The sequence below is a fragment of the Chelonus insularis genome, unplaced genomic scaffold (assembly GCF_013357705.1).
Source record: "Chelonus insularis isolate UGA/USDA-ARS -01 unplaced genomic scaffold, ASM1335770v1 contig_408_pilon, whole genome shotgun sequence".
NCBI classification, from domain to species: Eukaryota; Metazoa; Arthropoda; class Insecta; order Hymenoptera; family Braconidae; genus Chelonus; species Chelonus insularis.
Genome location: NW_023276565.1, coordinates 5,827 through 18,125, shown reverse-complemented (window position 1 = coordinate 18,125; position 12,299 = coordinate 5,827). Strand labels below are relative to the sequence as shown.

Below are 12,299 nucleotides of genomic sequence, written 5' to 3'. Positions count from 1 at the left end.
GTCGTTTCTAAATGCCTTATAATTTCATTGTTCTATTTTTCCAAAAAAACAAAAAAACTGTGTTCTGAATTTTGGCGGCAATTTAAATTTAAATTTAATCAATAAGAGACATCTGTTGGTAAGTGTTTAGATTATGGAGTTATCGATTGATGCTATAGTTGATATTGATGATATCTCTGGAAAGTAAACATGTCTAGAAACAAATTTGACGCTAACCTCAAAGACATGTAGATACTTATTTAAGCACCGCTGGTTGTTATCTATTTTTTAATAATTTTATTATTATATATAAATATAAATTAATAAAAATAGTTTAATAAATCTATTTTGTTGAATAATTTATTCAAGATATAATAATAATATCCGTTCAAATACTCGTGGTTTCTGTGAAAAAATAGAATGGATCCAAGATTACATCGACGAATGGAAGTTGATAATACTGAGGAGATGGTTATTATTTATTCCAATAAATATAATTAGAAGATAATTTAGATATTAATTTTTTATTTTATTTGATATTAGTTGTTTCCTCAAATGAATACAATAATTATTCATCTGTTAAAATCTTATTGTTATTAATAATTCCATAAATTCCAGATAAAAACATGGCTAAATGAAGTAAGCGGAAGTATGAGCCCACAAGTGAAAGTTCATAATTTATTAAAAATCCAAGAGTATCTAATAAATAAAGATCCTCATTTATTGGGGAATTTTTTGGACGATATTTTACTATTTTGTGCCGATTTGATGTCCGAAGTCAGAACAGTTATTGCTGCATTCATTGAAGAGGCTGGGTAATTGAATTTCTCTTTGTATGACGTTGAATATTATCAGTTTTATAATATTGATTAAAATTCTTACAGAGACAAGCAACCGGAAAAAATTCCTTCAATGCTCCAATCTCTTTCACGATTAGTATTAGATAATACTCCAGCAGTGGCAAAAAGAGCATTGAGAGCAAGTGGAAGAATATTAAGATCTGCTTTAAAATGGATCGTGAGTGCAGTAGTGGTGACTCCAGAAATGGAAGCTGCTTGGAATGAGCTGAGTTCACTGAAAGTTCAAATAGTCAATTTGATAGATAGTGACAATGATGGTATAAGAACGCAAGCAGTAAAATTTCTTGAAGGTGTTGTTCTTCTACAAACATATCCAGATACAAATGCCCCAAAAAAGCCTGAAGATTTTTCATTAGAAGATGTTCCGTTGACTTTAAAAATTGCACGAAGACGAAAACTCGAAGAAGAAGCTAATCATGTAATGGACTTACTAATAAAATTTCATGGCTCTCAACACATAAGCAGTCTAAATCTAATGACTTGTATGGGAAGTCTAGCGTTAATAGCGAAAATGCGTCCACAGTTTATGCCAAGAGTAATTCAAGTTCTCCAACGATTACAAGGTAATTTTCCGCCTACCTTATCTGGATCTCAAGAGGAGAGTGTTAAAAAACAATTAAAAATGACATGGCTAGGTTTAATGAAACATCCATCAAGTATTGAATTTGTATCAACAATAGCTAAACAACTTACACAGCTTGGTACGAAAGAGCAAGATATTATGAAAGCCTATCCAAAACAGGAGGACATCAGAAAAATGAAGAAACGTCAACAAGAAGCGGCAGCTGCTACAGCAGCTAAGAAAGCAAAACTAGAAACCATCATTCCAGAAGAAAGTGAACCTTCAAGTCCACTCCCTGTAATCCCCAAGCTTCCAGAGCTTATAGAATTATCAGAAAGTTTTATTGCTGAACGTTTAAGCGTAGAAATTGCTACAGATTTAGTTATGGATAGCATGACATGGGTCCCTGACACTATGACGTCGATATTTCAACGTGAGTATCAACCTAGTGTATCGGGAGATCTTAATGTTCAACGACAAGCAATAGCTAAATTGTTATCAGCACAAATAAAACAAGCAAAGGCCAAAGCAATTAAGAAAGATATCAAAGAAGAGGAAGCGGTAATGGAAGATTTGATTAAAAATCCTACGATTACAGTAGCTGAAGTTAAACGTGAAAGAAAGCGTGAAAAAGATCGAGAGAAGGAAAAAGAGGCAAAAGCAGTTATAGAGGCTCATGAAAAAACCCTTACTAAAAATAGGAATAGAGTAAAGGTATTGAAGTTAGCAGAAGTTACGAAACCTTTACCTCAGGAAGTAAAAGAAAAGATGCTTCTATTAGCTGTGAATAGAGTTTTGCAGGCAGAAAAAAGTGCTGTTTTCGGTGGAGTCTCTTCAGTAAGATCGAAAATTTTAACAACTCTTGCAGCAACGTTTACTCCTCATATAAAAGAAACTGTACTAAGATATATCACGGATGATATGAGATCTAGGTTGGATCTAGCATTAGGATGGTTGTATGAAGAGTATGCATTGTTTGTAGGATTTCAAAGACGAACTACTCTTGGAACTAAACCTCATGAAGCTCCTTTACAAGCTTACAATTTTCTTATTTGCACTTTAGTATCAGCTATTGATTTAATTCAAGGCAAAGATCGAGATATTTTAATGTCTAGACTTTATTTAGAAGCGCCATTGATTACTGAGGATGCAGTTGAAGCATTAAAAATGGTGTCTTGTGATGAATCGAGAGGTTTAGCTCCTTTGACATTACTCAAGGAAATGGTGGTAAGAAGACCACCAAAACAATTGAATTTTTTAAATGTTTTACTTTGTCATACCGGCCATGAAAAGTCTATAATTCGAGAGACAGCAATTAATCTTGTTGTAGAGTTGTACAGTCGACCAGAACTTAGTAAATTAATTGAGGAATATGCAATTTTGTATCTAGGTTTTTTGAGGTTGCCAAATCCTCCGGAAATTGTTTTTGGATCTGATCGAGGCAGACCACAAGTTGAAGATCAGTGGACAGAATCGACAACTAGAGCATGTCTGAGTCTTTACTTAGCATTATTGGAGAAGCATCAAGATCTTATTCATGAATTGGCGAGGATTTATACGTTTATGGGTGCTGATGTTAAGAGAATAGTTTTGAGATTGGTTGAAACTCCTGTCCGATCTCTTGGAATGGCTTCTCCTCAACTTTTGTCTCTTGTAGAAACGTGTCCAAAGGGTGCTGAAACTTTGGTAACAAGAATAATTCATATTTTAACTGAAAAATCAGCACCTAGTGCTGAGCTTGTGGCAAGAGTTCGTGAGCTTTATCAAACCAGAGTATCTGATGTAAGATTTTTGATCCCTGTTCTGAATGGGTTAACCAAGAAGGAAGTGGTTGCTGCTCTTCCAAAGTTAATCAAACTCAACCCTATTGTGGTGAAAGAAGTATTTAATAGGCTTTTGGGAACTAATGATAGCGGGATACCGCACACTTCTCCAGTCACTCCGGCAGAATTGTTAATAGCATTACATAATATTGACTCCAATAAAGCTGAGTTAAAAACCGTTATTAAAGCTACATCACTGTGTTTCGCTGAAAAACAGGTGTATACTCAGGAAACTTTAGCGGTGGTTATGCAACATCTGATGGAAATGAATCCATTACCAACTTTATTAATGCGAACCGTAATTCAAAGCCTTACTTTATATCCAAGGTTAAGTGGATTTGTAATGAATATCCTGCAAAGATTAATTCTCAAACAAGTTTGGAAGCAACCCAAAGTGTGGGAAGGATTCGTTAAGTGCTGTGAAAGAACTCAACCCCAAAGCTTTGCTGTAATTTTACAATTACCTCCTCAACAATTATCAAATGCATTGAAAATGTCGCCAGGACTCAAGGCACCTCTTCTTGCTCATATTGATACATTTGCAGAAAATCAGAAGGCACACATTTCATCATCAGTCATGGATGTTCTTCAAGGAAAACAACCAGTTGATATGCACGATGAGTTTGATATTGCTCCTCCTGGAGATTTTGTGGGTGAACAAAAAATTGAAACTATTGATACTGATCTCTCTGAACCTGCACCTCCTGGTTTAGAGTAGAGTGTATGGAAATAAGTATTCCTAATGTAAATTAACAATCTATGAAAATAAAGATAAAGTGGTTATTTAAAATTGTAAGAGTTTTTTAATGTTCATGTTAAAATAACCAAAAAAAGTAAATCACTTACCTGTAAGCTTACTAATTCAATAACATAACACATTATAAATTAGTTTAACATTATTTATATTATTTAACAATTTTTATTTTCTGTATATAATTTTTTTTTTGTGTCCAACAACATCGAAGTTGGCGCTTTTTTAGTAATTTGCTTAGAGCGCCCTCTTTAATAAAGAAATAGAATTATCCGTATAAACAATTCGCAGTATAAAATGACCAAATCCGTATTGTCTTGTTTACTAAAATAAAGTAGAAGTGAATAATTTTTTATATTATTTAAATAAATTAACATAAAGACTGAAAAAATGTATCGTTCAAGTGGTAGAATCCGTTCGCTATCAGTAGAGTTTATAGATTGTTCTGAGGACTTTGAAATCGGAACGCTTACGGTTGAAAGATATGTGAGTGATCCCCATGACGAAATTATTATCCTAAAAACAGACGATAAAACAAGGATTTTAATTGGATTTACTGAAAAACAACGAAGGGTTATTCAGTTTCAATTATGTGGTTGCCCTGAAGAACTTACAATAACTCTTTGGGATTTGATGGAACTTTTTGAAATTCGATGCGGACACCATTCTCTTATTGTAGCTTTGAAAAAATGTCCAAAAAATATTCTTTTTGCAATAGAGATGGAGAGAGGGATTTTATTTTGTTTAGAAAATTTAAAAAAAAGCAAATCAAAAAATAGTCTATATGAGATATTCGGTGTTTATGGTAAATCAACAGAAGAAGTAAAAGTTGAAAAGAAAGCTTCTGTGTTTGAAAATAAAATTAAAAATAGTATTGTTACAAATAAGAGAAGTTTTATAAAACAATTACAAGCTAGGAAGAAAAAAAAAACTAACAACACAAATGAATCAAATAAAATAACTGTTTTAACTAAAAATCAATCAAGTTCACAAAAAATAGCACAATTTGTTGTTGATGGAGTAGTGACGTATACATTTTATATGACTGATTATTGTTGTTTAGCACAAGGAGAATGGTTGAATGATCTTATTATAGATTGGTATTTAATGTATTTATATAGTAAAGTGATTTCTAATAGTGATCGGGAAAGAACGTTCATTTATAGTGCTCTCTTCTTCGCTGTTTTAAGAAAAGAAGCTTTTGAAACTAAATATTATCCGTATGGTGCCATTCAGCGGTTTACAAAAATACGACAGTTTACTGGAAAAGTCAACATTTTTGAAAAGGATTTTGTGATTATACCTGTAAATGAACAAGCGTCTCACTGGTATCTCATTGTCATTTGTTTCCTAGGACTTGTTGGTGATCATCAGGTAAGTACTGTTTTAATACATCATAGAGTAGTATTCAGCACAACATAATGTTTTTAGATCGATGATGCTTCTCAATCAATGAGTAGTTTAAGTTTATCAAACGATGATGATCATTCTGAGAAGAAATATCCCTGTATCTTAATATTTGACTCCTTAAAAAATTCGAAAAAAAAAGATGATATTTTTTTGTTGAGGGAATATTTAAGCTTTCAATATTCCGAACATTACAAAAAACGCAAATTTTTCTCAGAAAGTGTTCTTAGTTGTGACTATCCAAGTATTCCGACACAAACAAATTATTCAGACTGCGGAATATTTGTATTACAATATGTAGAAAGTTTTTTTAAGGTATGTAGTACTCAGTCTTCCGCATATAATTTTGGGATAATGTTTCATAAATACAATGGTGATATAAGGTTTTAATAATTAAGGTATAAATTATTGCAGAATCCTATCAAAAATTTCACTCTACCCATAAAGTCATTAAAAAAATGGTTTCCTCCTGAGGTAGTACGAGAAAAACGAGCTTATCTTGCTCACATATTGAGGAAAATGTCTAATGATACAATAGGACAGGTTACACCAATTAATTTCCCGGAATTACGGTTCAGTGATGATTTACTTAGTGATGATGACGAATAAAACTCTAATATTAATAATGAGTTTGTATAAAATTTTACATAATGTTTCTCGTTTTTTATACTATTTTAAACAAAAAATGCAACTGTTATAAAAATATCCAGACAACTTTGTTATATTTTTTTTTACTTATCAGTCTTAGGTTTAATACATGAGTATTAGGTACTTAATAAGGTAACGTTATTAAAGAAATAATAAAAAGCTTTTTGAGAACATGAAGTTGGAAATTTTTTTTTTTTTCATTTAAAGTTGATTTATCCAAAGTTAACTCCAGCATCCAATAGATCTTGAAGCATAAATGAAGCTTTCTTAGGTAATATTCTAGAAATAAATACATAAATAATATGAGTTTGGAATATTTTTTTTAAAAATGGCCATTTTTTATTTTATTCTTATCATTTACAATACCTGAGTAAATGGCCGAGATACAATAAATATCCAGGGACACTGAACTCAGTGTAATTCCTTCTAACACCGTCCAAAATCCTTCTAGCAGCTTCTGAAGCTGGCATCGTCCCAAAATAACTGGGTATTCTTTTATATAACAGAAAAATAATGATTATTACAAAAAACATAAAATGTCTAGAACATTGGTTCTCAAATAGATAATCAAACAATGAATAATTGAATTATGATACCTCAATCTTATATCCTTGGCTACGTCTGCATCAAGGATGAAAGGATAAAAGTGTACTAATGTTATGACAACATTACTATTTGATTGCCTTAATTCTGCATGAAGTGATTCAGCGAATCCTTGAAGTGCAAATTGTGCCGTTGAAAAAGGCACTCGTCCTCCACGACTTATTCCCCCTGAAAATCCAGCTACTGATGATAAAACTACAATATGCCCTCGTCCTGTTTTCTGCATTCCCGGTAAAATGGATTCTAATAACTTTATTCATAGGATTATTATTCGAGTTATTCAATATACGTATTGTTTTGTTTTTTTGTGAATGAGTGAATTTTTGTAGTAGAAAAAAGAATAATTTATCTATAGTCTTTAGAAAAAAAAATTAGAGATTATTGTTCGTACCCAAAAGTGACTGATTACTGATATTTCCAAGGCTTCTTTAATCCCAGGTGGATCCTCTATCAACGCTCTTGGGCTGGGAACTCCACAGCAGTGTAATACCATTGTTACATTTCCTAAATCATGTCGTATTGCTTCAACAGTCGTTGCTACCTAAGTTTTCAATAAAGGAAAAAATAGGCTATTTTAATTTGTCTTTCATTGGCTTTAATTAATAGAAATACTTTTATAATATATTTTAATCTTTTTCGACAAAAAAGAACTTTTCATGTTCATAAATATTTAATTTGTGTTATTGATAGTGTGATGTTTTGTTGTACTAATATTAATCATTTTTCAATATTGATGATCAATATGTTATTATGAGTTATTTGTTTTTCTTGGACGATATTTTCTTACTTGTTTCCGATTAGAGACATCACAAATATAAGGTCTTGCTATAGCCATTTCTCGGGAAGCTTGTTGAACAGTAGCTCTACACATTTTTTCATTCTTATCTACACAAGCGACAATCGCCCCTAGCTGACATAATTGGAGAGCTATTTCTTTCCCTACTCCACGTCCAGCACCAATTACCTTTAATAAAAAATATAATCATTTGATTACTCTGGAGAGACTTGTGTTTCTAGTTAATGTTAAATAATTTAATTGTTAAAAATAATTTTTTTCATTACCATTATTACTTCATTCTGAAGACTTTTCATTGGTAGAGGTTTTAATGTTCTATAGAATGCCAATATTATTGAAAAACAAATACCAAAAATCAGTGCTATTACATCTAGAGTTAGAACTAGCATAGAGTATATTTTCAATAACATTTTACTGACCCAGGGATGACTAGAATACCTGAAAAAAATTGTCAATTAATTTTTTGCAATAAAAATAAATTAATTAACATTTGCAGTTTATTAAAATAAGTCTGAAAGATCAGAATGTAGTAAATTTTTTTGCAAGTATCAAATTATAGGTTATAATGTGCGAATATTCTAGGCTAAATATAGATGCTAATTGCAATGATAACGAGATCTTATCATCCTAATTGATCATTTCAATAAGACTATCAATAAAACAATTGCAAAAAATAGTAAATAGTAAAGAGCAATATTTTACCTTGTTATTTATCAAATATATTTTGCAAAAAATTTGTCCAAAAAATACTTCATCGAGGAATATTCAATTCCCTCCAAATTTAAACAAATGGAAAAATTATTATTCAGACTTTGAGTGATCTTTGATCGACATGTTCTAGATAAGAGTTATCAAATAATGATATCATCCGATGTAGGGGTTTATATAACCCGTTGAAGTGATCAAGTCGGTATATTTCCGACACCAGATACCAAAAATTCTGATGTTCAAAAGAAAGAAAGGATTATTCTGTGAGGAGTTTGATATAAAATAGAATAGATAACAGGAAATCATTAAAACAATTATGAATTAATCATTTTAATAATACACTCTAATAATTAACCAATTTTACCACAATCTTGAGGTATTGAACTGTCTATTAATTAGTCTTTAATGTCATCAATCGACATTAATAGACAATGAATTGATTTTGTAATTGATTACAAATCTATTTTATCAAAATTATCTGAAACAAGTGAAAATATTTATAAATTTTCGTATAATCTTTATCAGTATATCATTCTAAAGTCGTTATAATAATATTCAAGTAATTAAAGAGCATAAATTTCACGAAATTCAACTTCATATCCAAACATATGGTAATATGTTTAGCGACTAACCTGAATCTTTTGATGTCACAGAGATAAATAACGTAGTAATTTGCAATTAAGTTTCATCTGCAGCTTTGATTGTTTAATATTTACAGAAGATAATACTGATAGTATGTAAATTTGACATTCAGTAATGTTTACTTAACAATAATCACGATAATTATATCAATAAGTAAATTGAATAAAGGATACAAATTTGTAAATGAAAAGGGAAATATAATAACCTACAATACAGATTTCTAACAAATAAATTTACTAATCCTTTTAAGTAGTAGATAATGTACTAATTTGCATAAACGTAGAAGATAATTGGCCAAATGACAGTCAAGTCGATTCTGCAGGAATTTGTAAACCCCTTCTTGAAACTTGTCTACATACCAGAACATATTAGCCTTTGATCTTCTCTTGAAATCAACCTACAATGTGTATCCTCTATATGCACTATGTGAACATTAATTATTAATTTAGTGTAAGTGCATCTTCCTAGCAGTCTACAAACTTTGATTGAGATCTTAAGCATTTGTTTAATAATGTTTTCTGATGTTCTTCAAAATAAAAATATCAAAACCAATCGAAGCAAGTTTTTAAATCCATTTTTGGTATTAAGTGAATTATTCAATTACTTCTTGGTCATGTGAATGAATATTTTCATTTTTTTATTCATCCATTGATACTATAATACTTACTCTTATCTGAAGAGGAAATAAATTTCATGGTTGGTGAGTTGTTGAATTTTTTTTCTGATCATCTAGATCTCCAAGACTTTTTTCTCCATTTGTTTTAGAGGTCATTGATGATTCTTCAGCAAGTGAATGTGCTGGTCAATCGTGATGCTTGTTTCTCCAAGAATAAAGCTTAACTGTTGCATTTTTTGCTAACAAATGTACAATGTTCAGCACCTGAAACTCTACTGAAAGAAGAAATCCAGTAGACTTTAATTTAATTATTATCTGGATAAATCTTTGGATTGTTTGTTTGATATACAGAATGATAAATATATTACTTGTTTATCTAAAGAAATACTGATGTGCATGAAGAGGAAAGATGTATCTCTCGAGAGTACAGGTAGTAAGTAATTTTAAAAATATTTAATAGTAATTTGGTTTTAAAGGTAGCTAACTTTTTTTCAATTGTTAATACCAAAAGTCCAGCTATTTTCATAGCTTTTAATACTTTCATCTTTAAAAAATGCTCTGAAAAAATATGGAATAAAAAATATTGCTTTATAAACCTATCCTGCTGAAGAAATTTAATATAAAACTGATAAATATTCATTTTTTTTTAGATAAAATCAAATCCGTTAAAAAATTTCAAACATCGTTTAAAGTTCAGACACTATAAAAACTATCAATATCGGTTGGAGTGGTCGAAATAAATGTGACAGTAAAGACCATACGTATTATTATTATCGTATGAGAAAGATTAAAACATGAAAGCAAAGAAGAGGGAGTATAAGTTAGGAGGAAGAAGAAGAAGTGGATGAAGAGAAACTCTGTAACTTGATGTCACTGCTGTCAGTCTTTTTCCTTATGTCTCGGTTGCTTCAATTTCCTCATCTCTTTTACCCCCTCTTTCCGGGTTTTCTCATCAAACCTCGACTTGTCACCTGTTATCCAAACTATTCCCGCCATTCTCATTATTATCGTAGCTGCAACCAGCTGTTATCCATTTTTCTTCTCCATACTCCAACCAACTCACAGTAACTCTAAGTAAAGCGAATCTCTTGGCTGCCTTCTCCTCCTCTCTTGCCTCACCACTTGAAGCTCCTTCACTCTTTGGATCGGCCTTCACTCGGTCGAAGGCGAAGAAGGCCGCCAGAGTTCCGGCGGAAGCGCCTACTCGTGTTCCAAAAAAGACTTTTTTGCTACCAAACACAAAATCATTTTTATTTGGGTTGAAATTTATTTACAATTATTCAGTCAATTAGACTTGGATATTGAACTGGAAAAAAATATTTTTGAATTAAAATAAAACTTTTTATTGGGGGGATAAATAGTTAGAAGGGAGAGGGAGAGAGAGTGTTGGTGAGTTGTCAAAAGTTTTCTCTAGTCTCTCACTTTCTCTCTCGGTCTCTTAACCAAGACCTAGAGGGATTATCAACGGCCTGTCTTGTGTTCACAAGTTCTCTTAAAGATTATCACGTAAAAGGATCGTCGATCCTTGTTCCCTTGAAACGTCCAAAGTGCCACGAAACTTGTTCTAATATCTTCTCCAGTGACATCAAGACTTTTTGACTTCAATTAACTCTTCAGATACTCGATTAATGGTTCAATGGTGCTAGTGAATACGAATTTGTGTCTAGAAAATTGCGTCTGTTTTTTAGTTAATTCTTTTTCCTCTCTTTGAGAGAAATAAAAGAAAAAAAAATAGTGAGGATTATTTTTATCTTCCATGTAAAGATGTTTGATGTCTTAAAGTTTTGTAACATTAACGTGCTGTGAATCTAACACGTTCAGACGTTGGTAAGAAAAGTTTTACGAGTGATCAAGGTGGTTTAAGTTATATAGAAAAAGGATATACCCTCAGGCATTTTCCTTGAGCTTAATTTGAAGCTCTCAACTCTTCCGTTCTTTCAAAGTGTACAGGTAGGATGAAGACATTAAAAATTCCGCCTGTTAACAAATTGATGAGATATTTTGAGTGAATTAAAAATCTTTTAGTTTAAAAAAATCTCTTATTGTCATTTTTTCTTTAATCTAATTTAAATATCATTATTATCATTTTCTTAATATTATTAAAAATATAAAATTAAACAAACTGTTTATTCAAATATATATTTATTTTTTTATTATAAATGATAGTATCAGAGGTCAGTTATGTATCGAGAAAAAAATCAGGTGTATCAAATTAAAAATTATTTAAATTAATTGACAATGTTGTTGATTATGTGTCAAATATTAATTAAAATGAAAGAATATTTATTTAGTTAATATATTAAAAATAAAATTATTACATCAGTGTCAATATTTAGATAATTATTTGAATAATTACTGGTTTGTAATTGGTCATCTGAATGAAATAAATTCATATCATGATGTACTTGACATTAATATTTCTTTCTCAATGCAAGATCACTGTTCTAAATATACATTTCATTTATAAAATTATAACAAAAAGATTTATTTTTATTTTATCATTATTTATCATTGATAAGTGGTAATAAATTAATTTTTTTTTTTTTTATTTTAATCTAAATCATTTGTGATAGTTTTTCCTCATTACATGATGTAATTTATATTTACTGAGAAATAAAAAATTAAAATAAGGGAAACTGGGAGTTAATTCCCTGAGGACATAAAGTCTACATAAAAAAATATAAAAATTAATAAAATAAAATTATTAATATTCCACTTAAATATAATTGATCAATAATAAAAAGAAGTAACTAGGAATGGAATAATTAATTTTTTTATGAATTAATAAAATATTTATTCTAAGAAGTAGCTATATTAATTCACTTATTTTTATTTTAAACTAATAAATATGTTATTAATAAATAATTCAATCGAATTGAAAAAGAATGAAACATTGTTAGAAAT

The 12,299-nt window shown here is 30.3% G+C and overlaps 3 protein-coding genes and 1 long non-coding RNA gene across 4 annotated transcripts; 3 read left to right on the top strand and 1 right to left on the bottom strand.

The window, feature by feature from the left end:
* Positions 1-217: 217 nt before the first annotated feature.
* On the top strand, positions 218-4,014 carry Sym (symplekin). The gene is made up of 3 exons (XM_035087449.1): positions 218-450; positions 598-794; positions 864-4,014. The coding sequence occupies exons 1-3, from the start codon at positions 400-402 to the stop codon at positions 3,940-3,942; spliced, it is 3,327 nt and encodes a 1,108-aa protein (XP_034943340.1). The 5' UTR covers positions 218-399; the 3' UTR covers positions 3,943-4,014.
* Positions 4,015-4,264: 250 nt separating this feature from the next.
* On the top strand, positions 4,265-6,087 carry LOC118069402 (sentrin-specific protease 6-like). Its single transcript, XM_035087478.1, has 3 exons — positions 4,265-5,349; positions 5,407-5,697; positions 5,797-6,087. Exons 1-3 carry the CDS (start codon positions 4,366-4,368, stop codon positions 5,989-5,991), a joined length of 1,470 nt encoding a protein of 489 aa, XP_034943369.1. The 5' UTR covers positions 4,265-4,365; the 3' UTR covers positions 5,992-6,087.
* Positions 6,088-6,199: 112 nt separating this feature from the next.
* Positions 6,200-8,323, bottom strand: LOC118069403 (17-beta-hydroxysteroid dehydrogenase 13-like). The gene is made up of 7 exons (XM_035087479.1): positions 8,132-8,323; positions 7,696-7,867; positions 7,421-7,597; positions 7,025-7,174; positions 6,627-6,883; positions 6,397-6,522; positions 6,200-6,309 (listed from the first exon to the last, which is right to left on the bottom strand). The coding sequence occupies exons 2-7, from the start codon at positions 7,837-7,839 to the stop codon at positions 6,243-6,245; spliced, it is 921 nt and encodes a 306-aa protein (XP_034943370.1). The 5' UTR covers positions 7,840-7,867; positions 8,132-8,323; the 3' UTR covers positions 6,200-6,242.
* Positions 8,324-9,520: 1,197 nt separating this feature from the next.
* Positions 9,521-11,430, top strand: LOC118069377 (uncharacterized). Its single transcript, XR_004690605.1, has 2 exons — positions 9,521-9,828; positions 10,046-11,430. It is a non-coding gene; the product is annotated as an uncharacterized lncRNA (long non-coding RNA).
* Positions 11,431-12,299: the final 869 nt, after the last annotated feature.